Source organism: Pteronotus mesoamericanus, unplaced genomic scaffold, assembly GCF_021234165.1.
Source record: "Pteronotus mesoamericanus isolate MK-2021 breed Mesoamerican mustached bat unplaced genomic scaffold, CSHL_Meso_final contig_90, whole genome shotgun sequence".
NCBI classification, from domain to species: Eukaryota; Metazoa; Chordata; class Mammalia; order Chiroptera; family Mormoopidae; genus Pteronotus; species Pteronotus mesoamericanus.
The window spans coordinates 41,753,801-41,777,773 of record NW_026555277.1 but is presented as its reverse complement, the minus strand read 5'-3'; the positions used below and the strand labels follow the sequence as shown (position 1 = coordinate 41,777,773).

General features: G+C 39.2%; 1 protein-coding gene across 1 annotated transcript; it reads right to left on the bottom strand.

Annotated features, from left to right (window-relative positions):
- Nucleotides 1-1,143: 1,143 nt before the first annotated feature.
- On the bottom strand, nucleotides 1,144-23,052 carry SPTY2D1 (SPT2 chromatin protein domain containing 1). The gene is made up of 6 exons (XM_054586007.1): nucleotides 22,883-23,052; nucleotides 11,139-11,253; nucleotides 8,879-10,378; nucleotides 7,168-7,333; nucleotides 5,570-5,647; nucleotides 1,144-4,604 (listed from the first exon to the last, which is right to left on the bottom strand). Exons 1-6 carry the CDS (start codon nucleotides 22,940-22,942, stop codon nucleotides 4,511-4,513), a joined length of 2,013 nt encoding a protein of 670 aa, XP_054441982.1. The 5' UTR covers nucleotides 22,943-23,052; the 3' UTR covers nucleotides 1,144-4,510.
- Between the last annotated feature and the right edge of the window lie 921 nt (nucleotides 23,053-23,973).

Sequence of the window (23,973 nt, the reverse complement as noted above, 5' to 3'; positions counted from 1 at the left end):
TGTGCCAAGGAACAGGGCCAGACAAGAGGCTGGGATATCTAAGATCTTGGCTGCCTTTTCATCCAAATATCTCCCTCACCTGTATAGCCAAGAAGTTGCCTGATGGTTCTTTTAGCACTGACTGCTGCTAATACAGGCAGCATGTGTAGAAACAAAACTAACTGCTGAGTCCTTATTATGATGCAGTTTAAGTTTATGAGACCAAGGATGGAAATTAAGTATAAGATATATCCAACTAATTTGAGTATCTGAGCCCTGGGTTATTCCTAATAAGCCCTCCAGTGGTTTAGAGCAGCGGTTCCCAACCTTCTTTTTAGTACCAGGGACAGGTTTTGTGGAAGACAGTTTTTCCATGGCCCAGGATGGTGGGTGGAAGGGAGACAAGAGGCAGAGGTCAAGCGGGGGAGAGGGATGGGAGACAGAAGGAGCTCAGGTGGTAGTATGAGCTGTGAGCAGTATCCACGGACCAGGAGGGAGGTTGGGGACCCCTAGCTTAGAGCTTTCTGACCCTAAAGGGGGAGGGGAGAGGGAGGGACAACTCTTAACGGGAGTAAATACAGCACTTTTTAAATAAACAGTATGAAACTTCCCATTCTGTGGCTGCTTGGGGATTACTGATAGTTTTGTGTCCAGAACTGATAAGTTTCATGTCCAGAAGTACACCCTTACTAGTACATATTTTGGTTATGTACGCGTTGGTAACTATTTGGTACAGTTTTGCTAAACTATTTGTATGTGGCTCTATGTACTGAGTGGATTACCCTTATTTTTTATGGAAATGTGAATTCAAAATCCTTAAGCAAAACTCTTAATTTCTCAATCTAGGATACTAGCATTTCTTATATTTCTTATGACCTAGTCTCAACACGTTTCATTAAGTGCCTGCATCCTCTGGCTGCATGGTGGTGCCCACTTGTCTTATACATGGTGAGCTGTAATTTCAATCAAGAGGGCTTATTTTCTTAATATATTCCTAAGGACCCATCTTCTCAGCCATCTCAGGCTCTTTTATTGGAGGGGATCAGAGCCTGCTTTTCTCGATAAGAAGTCTATTCCCAGTCTCCTTCTTCCTTCCAGTTCAGAGTATACCTCCACATAGTTCTCCTAACTTGGAGATGTGCCTTTGTCTTCTGTAAGTTGGTGGGGGAGACAAGGTATCAGTAGTAGGATCTGAGCAGATGTGAATGTGTGAGGGAGAATGAGCAGAGATGTGTGTAAGGAGGCAAACCCCATCTCTGAAGTGTGATGAGTCTACTGGAGGTTCTAGCTGGAAAAATGTTCAGGGTGATGAAATAAGGAATATGGGTTTTGATAAATAAGTGCAAACCAGGGAAAATATCAATAAAATATTTTTAATGCCTACAATTTCTTTATACATAAATTGTAAAACTTTCACCTGTATATGCAAAAGTAGATTCTCTTGCAGGTCAACAGCACCAGATTAACAAGCTAAGCTATGTAAATGTTTCTAAACTTGATTTGTCCATTATGTTAAAGACATGATGGATTTAATAACTCAAAAGAAATCTATGTCCCATTCTTAATTATACACTAAACAACCGAATATTTATCTCATCATGTTCACGCATAAAATAAATAGTCTGATATATTCAGCACATTGAAAATAAACCAACCAGTCTCTCTTTATAGATTTATTCTCTTTCCAAACATGTTTTGGTCTCCTGCTACATCTCAGAAATGTACTAATAGCTGCTTTTAAGTTATAAAATACAAAAACAGTAAATAATTTCTTGGAGAAAATCTTGGGGATTACATTTAAGAAATGAAATTTCGAGTTCCCACAGACTTTCTTTTTTATTAAGTCTTTGAACCTTGTCACGGCATACCCGGAAGGCTGCCTGTGCCGTGTGGTACCCTGGCCTCCAAATGGACGTAACTGCATTTATAATTTAGAGAAAATACTAAGTTCTGAAAGTAGCCTTAAAAGAAAGTGCCCCTTGCTTTGTCATAGCAACATTAAAAGCAAGTGCGACTGTGCAATCAGAGGCATTTGAATTTTGTAACTACTTTCCTTTCACATCATCTGTTAGAGAATACCACACCCATGATCACGTAACATTATTACAATTGTGAAATAACATTACTACATTCATGAATTAACATTACCCAATAAAAGGCACATCTTGAAATATTGACTTAAGAAAATCTGAAAATGAAAACAATAGAGGATACATTAGAAATCACACATTTAAATTTGTAAACCTTGATAAAATAACAGCCTATTCCAGTTTCTTGAAAGGTTTGTGAGCTTTCTGTAGGAGTGGTCAGGAACTGAAGAACAAAACGGAAGACAGGATTTGGAAACAAGGCCAAAATTAACTTAAAACACTCAATTTTTTAAAAATGAGCTACAGAAGTGCCTTTTTATTAATATTTATGTTCAATAACAGCAAATCAACATCTATATTATGGAGGAAATGCACTCAGAAGTGGCAGACACAAGGACACAACCTGACTCTTCTTACCAAGTTCTGCAACTTTTATCTAGCACAATCGTGCCTTTCTGTACAAATGGCTGCTCAATATCACTGAGTAAAGTGCTAGTTAATTTAAGTAACCAAAAAATCATTTGTAACAAGCACGTGATTGTAATTGCCAATATCAAGGAGTTTGAATATTGAAAAAAAATATATACAAGAAAACAACTTTTGGGGGGAAAAAAACCACGTAAGGGACAGCAAAGGAAATAATGTTCCCAACCTGTTTTAATATGTGGAACATCACACTACCCTTAAATCAATTTCACTGAAGGTATTTGAGATGGGTGAGAGAGAGTTAACAGGATTTTCTGCCACCAGTGTAACAGTCTATGTGGAATATTAGAAAGGGTGTTATTCCTAATGATGGCGAAACCTTTCATTGGATTCAACTTCAAAATTAAATCATTGCACTTTCAAACCTTGAAAGTCAATTCAAAATGAGTCAGAGTCTAAGGGACTGGGTCACACAGTTGACCCATGAAGAAAAGCTGATGATGGTCATCTGTAATACCCAAGCTTGAAGAATAAAGAAAGCTCAATGAGTAAAAAGGAACACACCTAAACAAGCTTTGGACCTACTGAAGAGGAAGGATTCTTTGTAGAACAACCATTCTTACTTAATCCCTACCACCCAATGGTTTAAAGTAGCCACAATATAGTAGAACCATTCTATAAGCTTATGTCTCACTGTCCCCAACCCTCTGCATTTAGAATCAAGGACAAATGCTCTCCATCATCAGCGTATCATTTTTTTGTTGATGACTTTCCATGAGACTTGGCTTCTCTCCAACCAGAACCTAAATCAGCCTGATTGGAATTGCTTGGATTTGTGGCTTAAGAGATAGTAAGTCTACAGACAGGACTTGAAGAAAGGTGAGAATGAAGGTCCACAGCCCAGTATAACACCAGTAACAGGGAACATCCTTTTCTACTTGGGGAGAAAAAAATCTTCACAGTGCATAGTTTGAAATAAAAGTGCAATATGGGCAAAAAGAGAAGGTGGTGCTCTTGATACACATGAATTTAATTTTTGGTTTTTGCCTTAATTGCTAAGGAATTTTAAGATAAAAATGCAAAGTCATTAACATCAAGGGATGCAAGGGCACCTTGGATTCCAAAGTATCTTTACAGGGGGAGATGGGGAAGGGGGAGCCTCACATGTTACTTGCTTATTTTTTTAAACTATTACTCTTCCAACTCTAACGTTTGAATAAAATATTATTTTCTTCAATATAAAAATGAACTTTTAGATAAAAATCAGCAGTGACATTGTCTATTTCACAAGAAATCTGAAAGGATAACATGAAAAAGAATATTCTATTAAATGGCATCACTTGTATTTTAACTTGCAATTTTTTTTGTTAATTGCCTAATCACCTATATTAGTGAATAAGAATGCTCAGCATCCAATCCATGAATACAGAATACAATATAATTTATTCTACTTTTTAATTCAAAGTCAGAGAGATGACTTCCATCTGATGATTATAAAGCCTACTCTACATTTTCAAGTTCTCAATCCAAACATACAGATTAGGACAGGTCACTTTATTGCTTGCAACATTCATAAAGGGCCAGGTTCCTCATAAAAAAAAAAAAAGAAAAAAAGGCTTGGGAGTTGGCCATTGCCCTACTCACGCATCAGCAGAACTATGGAAGTCAAGAAGCAATCTTTTTTTTCCTTTTTAACATAACAAAGGAACAATAGAAGATTGGCTGACTGTTGAGTGGCCCCACATTAGAGTGCATAGCTCATCAGGATCAAGGCTGGCACCTGTGAACAGTTAATGTCATAAGAGCACTCACTGGGCAGGATGTCATCTGCTTCACAGATTTCGCCCTGGAAAGTATTTGAAAATACTTTATGCTCAAAGTATACAGTATGCATTCCTTCTCCTTAGGACCCAAGTATAAATCTAAAATGATTGATAAAGGGGCTTCTTCAGTCTGAAGGCAGGACTTCCTTGCAGCAGAGTCTCTCCAGAATTTCACAAAAATAAAAGCAGCAGTTAATGCCTTTTCAGCTTCTTGCCCTTTCGGCATTTCAGTTCTTCTTCCTCACGTCTCAATTCCTCTAAGTCCTCTTGCATACCTAGTCTTAAACTGTCAAAAAAAAAAAAAGAAAGAAAGAAAAGAGGTATAAGAAAAGGAAGGTATTTGTCAATACACATGAAATTCTACTTTCTTTAAAAAGCAAGAATGAAATTTCAACTGAAAGTTCAGATGGAATGTATTACACACTCAAAATGCCTCAAAGCTTTACCACTGAAAACATTAGCAGAAATATTTTTTACCAAGAGCCACTGCCATAGACTCAAATTATAGTAAGAAAAAAGACCTCACGTGCAACCTCAACACGAAATACCTGACTGTTCTCATAAAGTAATAAAAATTATCGCAGCAGCTTTTAAAAATAAAGAACAAGAAACATTTATACAAAAATAACATTCTAAGCTTGTCTTCCCAAAACTTTAGTTTGATACCTAGTTACAGGAGAGGGAGGGCAAGAGGGAAAAAAAGGTTTAATATTCTGAATTGAGACTAAGGCAAAGTATTTCACCAAGTTACAAATTATTTCACTTGTTACCTCTACCTAAGAAATTATCATTTGTTTGCTCTCAGGTAGCCAAACAGAAATCAGAGGGAATTCAATAACCCTCATTTGGTCCCCGAGGCCAGTAGTGGCACAGGGAAGCAAGACTGCGATGTGTCTGATGTGGAAAGGGAATTAGGATGGAGAACAAAAACATGCTACAACGGGATCAGAGGCAGATTCTAGCAGTTCTTGTGTGCCTACGTGGATGAGGCACTGCACAAGGCGACTTGCCCACATTGTCTCAATCCTCATAATACCTCCTGTCAGTAAAAAGTTATGTTCTCATTTTACAAATAAGAAAACAAGATTTAGAAAGGCTAAAGAATTTGTTTAAAGCCCCACAGCAGATAAGCAGGACTGGAATTCAGAATTGTGTGGCCCAAAACCCCTGCTTCCAATGACGCAAATGAAGCAACAAACAAAAAGAGTTTTAGAACATGTCTACACAAATGTGGTTAAGTTTTGTGCCTACCTCCTCGCTTCTTCCTTCTGCTGCTCTTTCCAACTACTCTCCATGTAACGTAAGGCATAATCACTTTCATCTTTGTATCTGGAAAGAGGAAATCAAAACTGTTTTAAAAAGAAAAATTCAATTTTCAAAGGAACTAAATCCTGCTGCTTTAAAATCAACATCTTCATAACTACATCAAACACATTTAGGAGTACTCCTCCTAGCTTAGTGGCGAGTAGGGGGGCACAGGATGAGTAGAGGTGGATTTCTGAAGACAAATGAGAGCTTATTACTACCAGATTCCTGAATCTAATGCTGATGAAGGTACCAAACCAATAATGCTTATTTTCAACTTACTTCTATTATGTGATAGTTTATATTAAAATCCTAAAAGCACAATGTATGTGAAAATTATTTTGTATAAGTTTCATTGGAACTTCATGACTCTCATGAGGGAGGAAAGGACTTTTAGAACATAGACTGAAGCACGGAGGTTAATGGCTTGACCAAGAACATATACCTCTAATGATACTACATACATTAAGTTTTTGTTATTTTATTTTTTAAAAATTATTAGTTTTGACAGAATTCTTTTTTTAAAAGATTTTATTTATTTTAGAGAGAGGGGAAGAAAGGGAGGAGAGGGAGAGAAACATTGATGTGCAAGAGAAACACTGATTGGTGCCTCTTGCATGCCGGCAACCCAGGCATGTACTCTGACTGGGAATAGAACCAGTGACCTTTTGGTTCTCAGGAGGACGCCCAACTCATGGGCCCAACTCATCAGGACTAGATTAGATATTTAGACTTGATTTTTAATCTAGTTCTTGCTTCTACTAAATGTCTTAAAAAAAAAAAAAAAGAAAAAAAGAAAAGACCTTTTCTTAGGACTGCCATCTAGTTTTTTTCCATGGCTTTGAAGGCGGTAGCAATTGTTGATGAATAGAAAGGCACTATGATAAAGCCTTTCTGTTCTACATAAACACTACCTCACGTTTGTCCTTCCAAATGTCATTTTATATAAAATAGTTTACTCAAGTTTACCCAGCTAGCAAAGTGGTAGAACTTTTATTCAAACCCTGGTCTTTCTTTTATAGGCTTCTCAAACTTTAATGTGCGTATCACCTGGGAACCTAATTTGGATTCAGTAGATCTGAAGTGAGGCCTCAGAGCCTGCATTTCTAACAAGCTCCCAAGTCATGTTAATGCTATTGGTCCCATGCTGCTGTCCAGGGACTGCACTTAATTTGCAAAGTTTTTTACACCAAAGAAAAGCAGCTGTCAGATCACACCAGCCCCCAACATAGCTCTGTGGATGGCTTTTTGATTTCAAAGACAATCTATTTCTACTACACCACATTGCTTCACTCACATTAAATATATGTCTTATAAAGACAACTGTTTGAAAAAGGATAATTTTTGGCTCTTATGCAAGGAACTACACAAATAATTCTGAGTTACATAATTCTTACATATTAAATGCCAAAACAGTAAATCTAAATCATGCAAAGATTCCTAATTAATGATTGTATTCAATGCCTCTACTACTAATGTATACTTTTCCTCTCAGCATCAGTTTTTAAAAAAAAAAAGTATATCTAAATCTCCTTTAGCCTTACTTTTTTCGGTCATAGCCAAAGATTTCTCGAATGTGCTTGGATATTTCTTCCTGAGATTCTCCTTCATCTTCGATAAAATCTTCCATTTCGGAGTCATAGTCATCTTCTTCCTCTTCATAGTCTCTCTGCCTTTTGTAACCACTAGGGAAGGAAAGCCTTTGAGGACCTAAGAATAGAAAAGCCATTATTTATAAGAGCATTAAAACTTAAAATAGCGCCCTCCCCCCCGAAAAAAACCCTTAAAATAGCCCCAACAAAGCCCTATGTAAAATGAGATTTTGAGAACTCATTCAGATGGTATTCTCAAAAACCAGAGCCAGCAAACTGGTGCATGGCATGGAGTCGTTCCTACACCGTCCCTGCTGCTTCATGGCATCCACAAAGAACAGAATTCCTGTATATCCCAGGGCTGACTTAGAAGTGTCTGTTACATTGTCTAGCTTAGTAAAATTCTTCTGGATTTAGAACACTGGCAACTTAAAAAAAATTACAAATAGCTATAGGGTCACTAGCTTTTAATTTCACAAGGCACCAAAGGTAACAACCTACCATCTATTACCATCATAATTTCATTAAATTTTTAAAAAGTCCAATAACTAGGAGAGACTCTCAGAATTATGGATAATTGTTTAAACTGAATAAAGTCTGACTTCAGGAAAAACTCACTACATTATCCTTATTTTTGTCATTTTTCCAAAAGACTCATTACAATTTTTGTAAAAGGTCAACATTGATCAATAGACCAGCATCTGGGAACAACTGCTGTCTAGTCCTTGATTACAGACACTCCTTTTGTTCTTCTAAAACTTTTAATATGCATGGCTTGTCTCATTAGCTCAGAGCTTCTTTCTCAACTCTGGCATTACTGACACTTTGGGACAGATATCTTTGTTATGAGGAGGCTGTCCTGTGCACTGTAGGACAATAGCAGCGTCGCTGCCTTCTATCTAGTAGATGCCATCAGCATTCCCTGTTGCCAGACATTGCCAAATGTTCACTGGGGATCAAAATCATCCTTGGTTGAGAACCAATGTTCTAGCTAAATTAGGAAGTAAAGAGCATGAATGAAAATCTTTTGTTTCTTTTTATATCCTCCATGGCCCCTAACAAGTACTTTAACAAATGCTTATTACCATGAAGAAGCTATGACCTAGCACCTCGTAGGTGCCATCAATGATCCTGTACCTTGGGACAGTGATTCCTAAAGGTCTAGTCGCTAGGGCCTTAATGTTGCTCACTATAAGGGGCAGAAACACAAGGGCAGTTGTAAACAGTTCCTGGCACATACTGGGTACTAAAAAAATATTTGATAAATAAGTAATGTACCAAAAGGCTTCAAGCTTACAAATGCATTCCAATACTTGAAGACTAGTCTCTTTAGTCTCATGAAAAGGTGAATCCATTCACTGAACTTAAGGCATATATGCTTCACTTTGTCTTACAAATCACATAGCTATGTTTATTAAACTTGGAGATATTAGGGATAAACACAGAGGGCCCTAAATAAGTCTCTTTCTAAAGCCTTCTAAGCCATGATTGAGAAAGGAACTCTCAGGCACAAGACAGACAAAACAGGATTCTATCAACATAAGAATACATTAAAGGGCACACAGAAGGATTACACTGTCTCTGGTATTGAAAAAAAAAAAAAAGTATGCTTTTCAGTTTCCTAGTGACAAATAGATACTCTTAGGGTGAGGGGCAATTTTACCTGGGGCAGGTCTGTAGCCAGACAAGGAAGGCCTCATTCCATTCATCTGTCCATTGCTGGACCGGCTAATGATATTCTTGGAAGAAATTGTTTCTGAGACAACAGTGCACTTGGGCTTCAAGGAGGGTCCTGCACTACTAACTATCCGCCCAGGTGCCAAGCTGCTCCCTGGTCTTCCAGGGCCTGAACTACCGACAGTCCGTCCTGCTGGAACTGAGCCACTTACTGAATGCCTAGGGCCAGTGACTGACCGCCCGGTGGGCACTGGGCCACTCACTGGTCGTCGAAGGTCATTTGGGCTGTTCATAGGCCGCCCAGGGCCACCAGAGCTGCCCACTGATCTCCCAGAAGCACCTGGGCGACTGATGGATTGTCCAGGACCACTTCTACCACTGACTGTCCGTCCAGAAGGATTTAAGTCACTGGCTGGTCTCTTGGTCCCAATGACTGGTCGTTCAGGTCTTGAGCTGGAGCTGCCATTCTGGCGCCTGGGCACCGAGCCAGAACTAGCTGTAGGCCGAGCAGTCCCTACACTAGGCCGCCCAGGGGCTGAGCTGGAGCTGCTGCCTGGCTGCCTGACACCTGGACTCTTAGCCTTATTATGTGGGGTGCTCATGGGCCCAGGCCTGGAATGGCTGGGATGGGGGGGAGATTTTTTGGCTTTGTGCTCAGTAGCAGATTTCTGAGTCCCTTTAGCAGAAGTCTTTGGGACACCTGGTGAATAAGTGCTCGAATGGATCTTTCCAGTCCCGTTAAAAACAGGTCTGTCATGGCCCTCACGAAATGAGGGTTGGGAGCAACTGCCAGATCTTACTTTGGTCCTCACTCCTGGCATGGATTTGGATGAAGACAAACCCACGTGTTTCTCATTAGCAGTGCTGGGCCTGGATTTTTTCTCAGCGTGAAGAAGGGGAGTACCCTTGGAAGAAGGAAGCTTGTCCCCAGAAACTTTCCTAAGTTTTGTGCCCACGCTTTCTTTCTGAGAGGGTGCCTTTTTGGTTGGAGGTAGTCTTGCATCTGTCTCAGGTTTCTTTTTCCTATGCTTTCGTTCAAGGAATTCTCGCTCCTTAAGTTCTTGTGCAGTCATAGGCCGCTCTTCTGTTTTCTTCACTACCTTGATTTCCACGGGTTCATACTGCTTTTTCTCAGCCAGCTTCAGCAGATCAGTGAAGTTCATGACTGGTGGGGCACCTTTAAGGGGGACCTTTGGTTTGCTTTCAACTTTGGGAGGTTCTTGCTCTTCTTCATACTCCTGCTCTGATGCTGCTTGATTGTAGTCTAAGAATTCATCCTCTTCTTCCATCTCGTACTCTTGGTCTGTTCCCTGACTAGTGTGACTTTCCGTTGCCTGTCTCTTCTTTGACTTTTCCTCAGCAGGAATCCCATTGTAACCATGGAAATTATCCTTTGTCCTCTTGGCCATAGCTCTTGCTTTCTTGTCATGTTTGAGTTCAATTCGCTTTTTCACTAGTTCTTCTTTTCTTCTTTTTTCCTCTAAGGCTAAAGAGGACAAAAAAGAACACATTCAAGATCTCAAGATAACAGCATGTTCATCTGAAATCAGCAGGTGGCCAAAACATAAGCAACACTTAGTTTGAAACAATACACTCTGAAGACATCTAGGAATCAAATGAGGAAGTCATTTGAACAAGTATCAGTTGAGTCATCTTACATAATGAGTGGGTCACATATGGGTTTTTCTACATGACTAAGCAAGTGAGACTTGGCTTTTAGCTTTAGATATAGAAAATAGTTCATACCAAATAAATATACCAAGTTAAGGGAATATTAGTACCCACTCAGCAGGTGTTATAATGACTCAATGAATAATTAAACCTATTGAATCAGTTTCCTTGTCATCCTCATGAAGTAAAATTACTTCTTGAGTTTACTGGTTTTCAAAAATCGCCTCTATTTCAATCTTTTAGATAGCACTTTTAATAATAATTTTAAAATTAAAATAGATTAGAAGCAGATTCAGAACCAAGGTCAAAGAATGGAGTTCTTCTTGGGGTTATTATGGCCAATTAGAAGATATGGTCACTATTCCCCAAAAGCTTTTATTTAAGAAGAAATGAAAGATAACATTCATACAAATGATCAACATAACATAGGTAGTGCTATAAACACAGTTGACTCATACACATATGCAACAAATCCATTAGCCTGTTACATTATTACAAACATCCACTGGTTAAGTACAAGCTGGCTGTGAAGGTGGAAGACGTTAAAATTGCGAGTAAGGCTATAGATCACATACCTTTTCGTCTGAGTTCCTCTTCTTTTCTTCTGAGAAAAGCTTGTACGGCTGCTGATTGGACACCCTTAACTTTTGGGTCTTTTTTGGGTGGACCCACTGCCAAACTATACCTTTTCTAAAAAATAAACAAACAAAAAAAAAACAAACAGTAAAAGTTATAAACAATCCAACTTCAAAAAATATATTGTCTATTAGTGTATGCGCTGTGCCAGGCAACAGAGAGGTTTAAACGTCAACTGAAAACACTATTCTGAATATAACCCACATAAAAGATTAGCCATGAAATTTCAGGCTAAATATGATTATGAATGACTTTTTAGGTACAGTTTCTCTGTAACATCCCAAATAATGCATAAATGAAAAAATCAGCCCTGGCTGGTGTGGCTCAGTGGATTGAGTGCCAACCTGTGAACCCAAGTGTCACTGGTTCGATTCCCAGTCAGGGCAAATGCCTGAATTGTGGGCCAGGTCCCCAGTAGGGGGCATGGGAGAGGCAACTACACATTGAGGTTTCCCTCTCTTACCCTCCCTAAAATAAATAAGTAAAATCTTTTAAAAAAATTTAGAGAAACACTATTTTCAGGCTATTATTCCAAAAAGGTACCTGGACTGGGGGTTAAAAAAGAAATCACCACTTAGAACATATTGATTTAATATTCTGATTTAAAAATCAGCCTTCACCCTGACTGGTGTGGCTCAGCAGGCTGAGTGTTGTCCTGGCAATCGAAAGGTCACTGGTCCAGTCCCCAGTCAGGGCACAGACCTGGTTTGCAGGCCAGGTTGGGGGCTTGCGAGGGGCAACCAATTGACATTTCTCTTGCATGTCAGTGTTTTTCTCCCTCTCTTTCTCCTTTCCTGCCCCTCTGGCTAAAAATAAATAAATAAAATCTTTTTTTAAAAAAATCAAACTATGTTCTTTACTGAGCACCCTACCCCAGCTCATTTTCTAGTAGGGACTCATGGCTACATAGGTTATTTTGCTTACAACATGAAACACTGAGATTTTACTCTGACCACCCAAAAAGTACTAATATTATCGTGGCACAGATGGTATTTCTCTGGGCTTCAGTTTTTATGTAGCCACATTGGGAAATGACTAACACTAGAATACTGTTCATTTGAACTATGAAAAGAAAAACATTTCCATTTTGTAAGTAACTATCATTTAATAAGTATGATAAACAGAGCTACTAACTCAGACTGAGATGATTCATCTCCAGGACCATCCAACATTAAATTATGGGCTAGGAATAAAGATTTTTAAAGTGTCCTCCCTCTTTTGTCTTATTAAACAGGTGACTTTTTTATTCTTTTAACATATTGCTATACTAGTTAAAAAAGAAACACTAACCTCTGAGAAGAAAAATAGGCTATTTAGGAACCAAAAAGTGATTCCCAAAATGTATATGAAGTTCTTGGAGGAAGGCAAAGGATCCATGCTCACCATACAGCTGCCAAATACAAGGCATCTTGAAACGGGCTGGAAGTTCCAGCTAGTTCAGTCTACCAAGGAAGCAACTAGCCAAGGAAGCAGGCCCTAACCAACCTGAAAATCCTGCGTGATAACAATGCTGAGAACTGACACATCCCTGACAGAGAGAAATCCCAGGAGAGCATCCAGAGTTCTTTCCCAGTCCTCTTGGCTAAGTCATAATGAAATCCCTTTTTTAAAAAAAGTCCATCATTGTAAATTTAGTTGCAGACCCTTCCCATACTGGATTGGGGCCCAATACTTAAAGGAGAAAAGGAGAGGTAAAGGAAGACCGAAGAGAAGGAGCATACTGCTTACCTAACTAGGTATATAAGATTGTCCTGGTTTACAAGAACCTCAAACATAGACAAGAAGGTCACATTTTCATAATGGAAGGGCCACCATAAGTATGAATCAAGTTGCATAAGACACATACAGATTTATAAGCAGAGGTGCACACACTTACTTCAATGGGAGAAGAGGAAGAATAGATTTTTCTTGCCAATACTTAAGGCTTTCCTGTCCCTGCCAACTATACAGTTCATAGATTCACCTGTCAAATGAAAGTGTGTTTCCCACAGAAAAATGCCAATATACACATTAGTGTTAATTAGTTAAAATAGGATTGGTCTGTTAACTACATATTAAACAATAAGCACTTCCTAATTTGATTTCAGGATAGACACCTTTCTTCCTAACCCGGGACTTTAAGAGATAGGTAGTGGGATTATGACTAGTAGAAAAGCTACTCTTTGCTGAATACAGGCACCCAAAGGGAAAGTAACCATGTCAATAGGCACAACTTAACACAGTGTTTACCAAGCTTCAGTCATTCACATACTACTTTCACGATTTTTCTCCTTTTAGTATACCAGCTGTATTATTATTTATTAATTTTAAGAAAATTCATAGACCTGCCCTGAGGAGTGTGGCTCAGTTGGCTGAGCATCATCACCATCATCCTGCAAAGCAAAACGGGTCACCGATTGGATTCCAGGTTAAGGCATGTGCCTGGGTTGTGAGTTCAGTCCAGGTCAGGTGCATGCAAGAGACAGCCAATAAATGCTTCTCTCTCATATTAATGTCTCTCTTCCTCTCTTTTTCCCTCCCTTTCTCTCTCCAAAAATAAATAAAATCTTTTTAAAAAGATAAAGAAAATTCATAGACCTAACACCACTGGGTCAGGACTTATATTACAGCTTTACCTCCAGTAATGATATCTATGAAATGACTAGCTTAGAAAGCCAGTTATATTTTTCCAAATCATATCAAAATATGTAACTATTAAAAAAAATATTAGAATAAAAAGTATTGGAGCATCATCTAAAATCATGGTAGAGCCAGGCTACATGTACTGCACTTTAGGAATCATGAACTAGGAATATAAATACAGGAAACGCAGAGCACAAGAAATAAACAAGGTGGGGGTGTTCAGGAACTCAGATTCACTCAGAAAAGAATTCCTGCCCTGGTCAGAGCTTCTGTGGTTCTGATGTGCCAAAGTGCAATGCAGGTTCAATTTCTGGTCAGGGCACATACAACAACCAACCAATGGATGCATAAATAAGTGGAATAACAAATTGATGTTTCTCTCTCTCCCTCTTTTCCTTTTCTTCTATCTGTAAAATCAGTAAATTAAAAAAATTCCAAAAGCTAGCATAAAACTAACATCACAGCCATATGTTGTATTCATTTTTTTCTTTTAAAGTTTTTATTTGAGCAACCCCCCTCCACATATTTTTAATAAGTTAACAGAAAAATCAACACTGCCTAAAGAATAAAATTACTTCCCACCATTTAAATTTACATACATAATTGCCACTTTTTAAGTTCTAGGATATTGTTTTTACTCCGAAGGAGTTAAAATGACACCCTTGTTGAAACATTTAATGGTCATAGAAACTAATTATCTCTTAATTTTAGTTAAGAGAAATGATTATAATTTCTCAGTTTGAGGATGTTAGGAACCAGCTTACAGAGCATTCTCCAAAAGGTATTCTCTTGGCCTTTGAAGGTGTCTATTTTCAAACTTAATAATTCAGTCAAGTAAAAATGCAGGTTTTCAAAATAAAAAAATTATATATTTTGTATAATCATTTATCTACTTAATCATTTATTTATGGCCTATGCATTTTATCTTATTTTATAATTATTACTATGTAATGCTACACTAGGAATATGATTTCATTTATATAAAATGTCCAGAATTGGCATACCTACAGAGACAGAAAGTGTATTAGTGGTTGCCATGGCTAATAGGAGAGGGGAATGGGTGGGAAGTGATTGCTGAAATGTAAGAGATTATTTTTGAGGATGATGAAAATGTTCTGGAACCAGGTATTGGTGACGGTTGCAGAACTGTGAATACACTAAAAACCATGATGGGTTTTATGGTATGTGAATTATGATGGGGGACCCCCAAAAAACTGGAATTGTCTCTGGAGGGCAAATGCCTAGTAGTACAGACTTCCCCTGCTAGGTGAGTGTTAAAGGAACTGATCTGTATGGGTGTACCAGCTGGCATCGTTGGGGGAGGCTACGTTTGGCTTCAGTGACTTTTTTTTTAAGATTCTTTCAACGTGTTTGCCCATTTCATTATGGGTGATTTACAAGTGCACTCGCCCACATTGTGCTGAGTGTTCAGCAGTTTTTGACCAAAAATGGTATCACCCCTGTGCCCCACCCTCACCTGAGCAACTTTTTTTTTGTTTCCCTGGATGAAAAAAGTCCTCAAAGGGAAACATTTTGCCAATGTGGAAGAGGTGAAACAAAAAACAGCAGATGCACCAAAAGGCATCCAAATCGAAGAGTTCAAGAACTGCTCTGAGCAGCGGAAAAAAGTCTTGATAGGCGTATTAAAACGGAGAGTGCTTTGGAACTGAAGTTTAAAATGTAAGAATACACATTTTTTTATAAGTAAATTCCGGGTTTATTTGGGTTCCCACTCATACATCTCAATAAAAATGTTGCAGAAAGCCCAAGGCTGGAATTACATTATATTCTATTTCTACGGCAGAAGAACCATTTGGCACTTTCCCCTGCATCAGATGGTCACATTTAGCTCTTGCAGCAGCACATCAAGATGCACCCACCAAATCTGAATCTGAGTCAAGGCACCACCAGGCGGCTTCATTGTTTCAGCTTCCTCAAAAGCAGCTGGACAAGAGTGCCTTTCATTTTATTATACTGTAAGCCAACTCAGTCATTCTGCTGGGCTCCAATGAATGATCCACAACAGCGAAGCTTATGCCATTTAAATACAGTATCATAGATTTTGCCAAGATTTGTAATTCTAAAATCAACAGACCTAGAAGACATTAAGTAACTTTAGAACATGTGTTCCTTGCGTTGAGACTATACTGCCAGTCACATTAAGAAACTTAGGGGGTTGGGGGAGGTGGAGGAGGGCATAGGAGGGATAAAAGGTGATGGAAAGAGTCTTGACTTGGGGCCATGAACACAACGCAGTGTACAGATGATGTGCTGTAAAACTGCGCACCTGGAACCTGTATAATTATGTTAACCAGTGTCATCCCAATGCATTCAATAAAAAGGAAATAAGAAAACTAGGAGCTTTCAGTCTGGATATATGTGTTCATCAAATATGTTATGTTGGAATCAACAGTAAATCCCTTCTTGAAATCTGTCCTTTACTTAGGAGATAACATGTTGTTGTAAATGTAAAAAATACCAATTTTCTGATGATTTTACATACATTAGAGATCTATTAATGGTTAGAATTAGGAGTTAGGAACATTTAAAGAATATATTCTTAACTTTAATAACCACACAATTTCTAAAATCTCAAAACATCATAGTCAGGGGATGAATGCAGACTTGGAAAACCAATGGTTTGCACCACGTTTGTTGAGCTGGGTAGCTAAGAGGGTGAAAATAAAACAACCAGAAAGTCTGTTATTCAAGATAGCTAGTGCATTAAATGTAAAATTGACTATTACTGTGTTTATAATATATCTGATAATAAAATGTAGTATCAGATAGGTACTTCAAAGCCTCTAGTTCAACCTTTACATTAGAAATGCCCCAGGTAAGAAGAACCACGTATTTCCAGTTTGTAGGAGACAGAGTCGTGAATTAGAATCTAGCCTGACGTAGGTCCAAAAATGTTCCCACTATAACACGCCTCACTTCTAATTTAATTCCAATATTTACATCTCTACCTCTAACTTCAATCTTTTCTTTCTTCAGTAATTTTTTTTAATTTTAAAGATTTTATTTATTTTTAGAGAGAGCGGAAAGGAGGGAAAAAGAAAGGGAGAGACACACCAACTAGTTGCCTCTCACGTGCCCCCAACCTGGGATGTATCCTTCCTGGGAATAGAACCCATGAACTCTCAGTTCGCAGTGCCACACCCAACCCACTGAGCCACACCAGTCAGGGCTCTAACCTCAATCTTAAATGTCATTCCCTAATTTTGACCTGTCTCTTGGACAGTGCCATTATCTCAAACAGATCCACCACTGAATTTTCTCTCTTTTTCCTTCACCTTCAGGCTCTTTCTGTTAACCATGCAAGCACTCTCCCCAACAGGCCAAAAATTTCTCTATCAGTTACAAATGCTCTTTAAATATCTCTCCCATAAGACTTCACTGTACACTTGAGAAGTGTCATAAATAAAACCAACTGGGTTACTGCTTAAGACTTTATTAGCCTGGAGTTGGGGACGGAGCTGGATGGGTCCAGTGGTTCAGGCTATTTAGACGACAACCTTCCTTACCACCCTGTATCTAACACATTCTCCTCAACACAGGCTCGTGATTAAGAGCAAGAACTCTGGAGCCAGTCTGTCACGTCATGTATTAGCTCTGTGGTTCCGGGCAAGTTTCTTCATCTCTTTGGGCCTCAGTTTCCTCATCTGTAAAACAACATTCCTTATAAAGTTATTACAGTGATTAAATTAACTAACATGCATATAAAGTGCTTAGATCAGTGCCTGGCACAGAGTAAGCACTATAAATATTAATTGCTATTGCTACTATTATTCAGAAAGAGATTATCTATGTAATGGTGAGGAAGAGAAATAACAATGCCTGTGGGGGCAGTAGTTTCTAAAAGACCTTTTCCCTAAAATACTGGTTGAGAAGTACTGCTCTATGCTAGAAATCCAAAGCTGCACCAGGCATTGGATAAGTCATCATCAGATCCAAGAGTGGAGAGCAATCCAGTTATAACTGATTATACTGGGTTGGCCAAAAAAGTCAGTTTAGTTTTTGCGGTAAAATAAAAGACACATTTTTCATTTTCACCAATAACTTTATTGATTTGGATATTTTGAGTATGTTGGCTACCTCCCACTATTGGTTTCTAGTGGGGAAAGAACAGGGTGCTGCTAAACATCTTCCAGTGTGTAAGACAGACCCATAGCAAAGAATTGTTTGACTACAATGTCAATGGTACCAAGAAACTTCACAAACCTCTTTTGACATGTTCCATCAGTCACAGCACATTCTCAATACAACTGCATAATTTTTTTTTTTTTTTGCTTTTCAGTTGCATTTTTACCTTTCTTGAAATAATAAAGCATAATACACCAAAAATGTTGGGTATCTTCTTCCATCTTCAATATTAAAATGGCTGCACAAAAATTCACCAATTTTGATAAGTTTTTTTTTTAAATGCACTATGATATGACAGCAGTCACAACACAATCTAACAAAATTGTTTCGAATGAAGTTAAAGACAACTAAGCACTACCAGAGCCATCGTATGGAAAAAACTAAATGAAATTTTTAGTCAACCCAATAGGTCAAGAGTTATAAAGTCACTGCCTGTACAAACTTTTTTGTTGGCCCATACCACTCTTTAAAGGAAATAAAACTATTGTAATAAATGATAGTCTTCTTTGGAATGCGTGGAGCTTTGGCACCTATCATTTTATACCAGACTACTTCAAGAATTTACAATTATCTTCCACACAGCAATATTTTCACCAATATGTCCCCTAGAGCAAGGGACATAAAGGAAAGAATAAACGAATGGGACTACATCAAATAAAAAAGCTTCCTCATGGCTAAAGAAAACATCAGCAAAATGAAAAGCGAACCAACTGTACAGGAAAATATTTTTGCCAATGATACCTCAGTCAAGAGTTTGATCTCCAAAATATATAAAGTACTCACACGACTGCACTCCAGGAAGATAAGCAATCCAATTAAAAAAATGGGCAAAGGACCTGAACAGACACTTCTCCAAAAAGGATATACAGAGGGCCCACAGACATATGTAAGGATGCTCAGCATCACTAGCCATCAGAGATACGCAAATTAAAACCACAATGAGGTACCATTTCCCACCAGTCAGAATGGCCATCATAAACAAATCAACAAACAAGTGCTGGTGAGGCTGTGGAGAAAAGGGAGCCCTAGTGCACTGCTGGTGGGAATGCAGACTGGTGCAGCCACTGTAGAAAATTTCCTCAAAACACTAAAAATGGAACTGCCTTTTGACCCAGCGATTCTGCTGCTGGGATTATACCCTAAGAATCCTGAAACATCAATTCAAAAGAACCTATGCACTTCAATGTTCATAGCAGCACAATTTACAATAGCCAAGTGCTGGAAACAGCCTAAGTGCCCATCAGTAAATGAGTGGATCAAAAAACTGTGGTACATTTACACAATGGAATACTATGCAGCAGAAAGAAGGACGGAGCTCCTACCCTTCACAACAGCATGGATGGAACTGGAGAGCACTATGCTAAGTGAAATAAGCCAGGTGTTGAAAGGCAAGTACCATATAATCTCACCTATAAGTGGAACCTAATCAACAAAACAAACAAGTGAGAAAAACAGGAGACACGGAAATAAATAACAAGCTGACAGTAACCAGAGCTGGGGGAGGGGGATAACGGGGGAAAGAAGGGGAAGGGTCAAGGAACATGTATAAAGGACCAATGGACGAAGACAATGGGGAGGGGCGTGGATTGAATGTGGGAGGTGGGGGTTGGTAAGGCAGGGGAGAATACTGGGGGGGGAAATGGGGACAGCTGTAACTGAACAACAATTTTAAAAAATGCAAAAAAACAAAACAAAAACATTCTCATGTCTAGAACTAACCAGAATTTTAACTTCCAATCCTATACCATTGAACGAAGATTAAATAAAAGGTTTTACCCCCACACACAAGAATTTACAGTATCTATCTGTTCCCTGAAGACACCTGTAACTGCCATCCCATATGGACGTAGTTCCTGGGATCTATTTTAAGTACCTATATTTTTCCCTTTAAGGGGCCATAGCCTCCCAAATCTTTATAATATCTGGTACCACATAAAGGCTTCCCCTTACTTTTGAGGATGACACCAGAGCTATGGTATCTTGTTTGGGATGATTTTTGCAGTCTCACTGTGATAAAGACCATGCATCTTGTCTCTTGCACTACAAGCCATTAATTATAGCTACTTGAAACCTAGAAGAATCCATATTCTAAGCTATTCTATCAAAACAAGACAACTACTTTGTTTTTCCTAGAGAAAGGCAGGGAGAAAAATCCTAAGTGTAAGGTTACCAAAAATGTCTTTTCTCCTTTAAATATAAACAGAGTCAATGACAATAACTGGTTACATCACCTTGATCAGCTGTTATTCCGTACTCAGTTTCCCACTGGGAAATACAGTGTGCTTGATATTTCTACACATGATGCAATCCTTTCTATGATTTTAACTAAAACATTATAAAAATAACTAATTCTTGTAAAGAGAAACAACAGAAAAAAGAAAGATGTCCCACTAGGGAAACGTTCATTGCTTCTCAAGCCAGATAAAATAGCCACCTCTTGAAAATAAAGCCCTGCAGAGGTCAAAGTGGCTGTACAGGTGTGACAGATTTTTGCCTCCCTTGGATTTTACTCTACTCAACGCTAGTGCTACTGTTCTGTAGCAAAGGTCTGACACAGGAACCATGAAGACTAAATCTGAACATCAGGTCTGCTAGGGTTCAAATGGAAGCAGGGGGAGAAGATGGCTAAAAAAGAAAAATGAACTATGCACTGAAGAGGGATGGCGCTATTGCTGCCAAATACTGCAAACTCTGTAGTTCTCAGAATGCCAATTAGTCAGTAAAGTTTATGTCAAATAAGGTGTATGTAGCTTGAAATGTTTCTTGATTTGGATGGTGGTTTACAAGGATACTTGTTTAATAAGAATCTCTATTAGCCTGTACCATATGTTATAATTTTTTAAAAAGGAAACAGGGAAGAGCTTGGTTAGGCTCTTCAGCCATATCAATTAGGCTTTATTTCTTTAAAAAAAAAGAATATTGAAAAATATTAATATATGTTAAATACGAGGTGTGGGCATATAGATATGTGTTAAACATTCTATGTTTTAAAAGTGTCCAAAAATTTAAAAATGTATTATTTTGTAAGGGTGTATCTCTTTCTCCAGTTGACTTAAAAGGAAAAAGAACCCTGCAGAAAGAAAACATTTTTCCTGGGTCTTATTATTATACATTGTTTGCACTGATGGTGTGCTTTAAAGGCTGGACTTTGAGCCTATGAAGAATGTAACTTAGAATAATTAGATGAATCAAGTTGAAGGAAGATCATGGGTTAAATTTAACAAAAGTCTTGCTCTATTCCTCAACAGTTTCTTTTGTGACGTACCTTCAAAGTGGTGTAAAAAGATAGAGATTATAATGCTGCTAATTAAATCAACTTCTACGCTTACTAACTTTTGAAGGTGCGGGCAGATAAAAGCATGCTTTCATAACATATATGCATGTATTCACCTATTCAATTTTCAGTGACCTCACCAATTTACCTGTTTTCCTTTCTGCTTTCAGTCTTTCACAGATCAATAGATGGATCAATTGATAACAATATTCTGAAATATACACATATTTTGCAATCTGCTCCTGCTCTAGGAATATCCGCTTTCCTCCCAGCAGCTATTGGTTTTGAGAATAAGAAATTACTCTTTTAATTCTTCCACAGAATATTCTTGGGCATCAAAGCTAGTATTATAATCTATCTTTGACCTTCACTGAATTTCAGGAATCTAGAATTAAACATGAACCTAATTCAAAGGTCCAATATTACCAGATTCAATATTGACTTGTCTAGGAAATTTACAGACGCAGAAAATTATTCTGTTTTTCAAGGGTTCAAAGGTTTAAGCCCAGAACTTCAACCTGCATAGCAGGCTGAAGGGAATAATTATTAAGAGTATTTGGGATGGAGATGGTCAGACAGATAAATTGATAGATATCAGTTTTATTTACCAGTCATTTTACTATGTTTAGATCAATGTTTTCAAAAGGGTAAAAGAATAAGCCAGCATCAGAAGACAAGAAAAGTACAGGAGAGGAAAAAAAATTCAATACACAAAATTCTAAGAAACACAGACCACAGTGAGACCGCAATAAATTCCATCTGAATTGACTTTAACAGAGAGCTATATATGTTCCACCATCTCACTACTCAAACCGCAGGTATCACAAGGCAATTCATCGGTTTACAGCTGTCCTGTGGGTACCATCTGAGAATCCAGAAATGATCAGTTTATGCAAAACAGCTACAACCCCCACAAACCAGGTACTCTCCACCTCAGCGATTACTGGCGAATTGGCAAACATTACTTGAGCAAGTGGAACCTATATTTCAAACAAAGACAAATCTGGAAGGCCACAAGTAAACGGCAGTTAAAACTAGCTCATTCATGCTGTTAGCCAACGATTTCGTAGAATCCGCTCAATTCCTCTTCCCAACACAAAAGGTTATCCTTGGGAGATGATGATTTAACCACCCCGTTCGTTAAGTGGGTGGAGCCACAAATCTGAAAAACTTGTTCGGGGAATCACTAAATGTTTGACCCGAAAATCGGCGGAAAATCAGCCAAAAGTATCTCAGGCCAAGTCTCTAAAACTCCTGATCTCCCAATATACATGCTTCCTCCCAACCTTTGGGCAGAAGTTTATACCGAAGCCAGAAACTACTAGCGCTAGATTCCACTGTGTGCCAGGCACGACTCCACTCATCAGCTCTCACTCAACTCTAAAACAACCAAACCGCATAGTCCTTGTTGCAGGGGTAACTGAGCTAGTAAAACCCACTCGCGGGAAGGCTCTGCCTCGTCGCTCGCCCCTCTTCACCCCGAGTTCCCAGAAGTACATGCCAAAGAAAAGTAAATAAAGGTGTTCAGGTCTTGGCTCTTTCGGAGCCGAGAGGCGGATGCCTGGAAGTTCCACCCGAAGGATACACAGTCCTAACTTGAAAACTAGGATCTCCTACAGGGGTGTCCCAGTGCCTGCTTACCGGTACGTTGTTGACTCCTTGTGCTTTAGAAGCTATCATGAGAATTTCCCTGAAATCCATGGTGACCGAATCAGATAGACTGGGCCAAGCTCTCGGAGTGGAGTGAAAGAGCGCCCTACCCAGGCGGCCAGCTGCAGCCAAGTAAACTGGCTGGCCAGCCTCTTTCCCACCCCTCCTCAGCACGACCACTTCCGGCGCCTTCCAATGAGGTCTACCCGCCCCCTTCCCTCAGGCAGCCTGGATCCTTTCAGGTCTGTCGCTTCACTCTCGAGTCCGCGGCGCAACTTCCGCTTTTAGGCTGGAGACACGTAGAAACGTGATACGTGGAAGATGACGTCACGCCAGGGGGCGGGGCTAAGCCCTTCACCGACGAAGGAGACGCGGCCTAGTAAAATACGGGGTGTGGCTATGTCAGAGGGCTGCTTCTCCAGCACCCCTGGCGCGTACCCTTACAATTTTGGTGCTCCTTGGGAGCTCTGGGTAGGGAAAGCGAGGGTGTGGTGGTTTACCTACCAGGCCTGGGTTCGCTGGGTGTCACAGGTGGACGCTCAGGTCTGAAACGGCGGCGCCCCAACAGCAGAACCGACAGGTCTCGAGCAGGGGGTTTCAGTTACTGGTTTCTAGGCGCTCTCGAGGCTGCGCAGGCGCAGACGACACAGACTTGTCCTGTCTTGGATACACATTATTCATAACGTCCTGGAACATGATGTGTGCTCACTTCCTACACAGATGTACACATTCCAGGTTTAGAGGCACCCGACCCGTTACCGCTTTTAACCTCATTTAGATAAACCCCACGGAGGGCAGTGCTTGGCTCAGTGGATGAATGCAGGAATTCCTCACAGACAGAACCTGGACATAGCAGACTGATAAAACATACGTGTATGCCCCATATTCATAGTCATTGCGAGTCCAGTCCTCGTTTCCTTTTACGAGTTATCTGGGGTCTACAAGGTTATCTCAATTCAGTAAAATACACTCATTAGGCGGATTGGGGGACGGGAGTGGGAACAGGCAGGAATTGATTGTGAATGGGCAGTAGGGATCTTTTCGGTGCGATGGAAATACTCCACAACTGTATTGCAGTGATA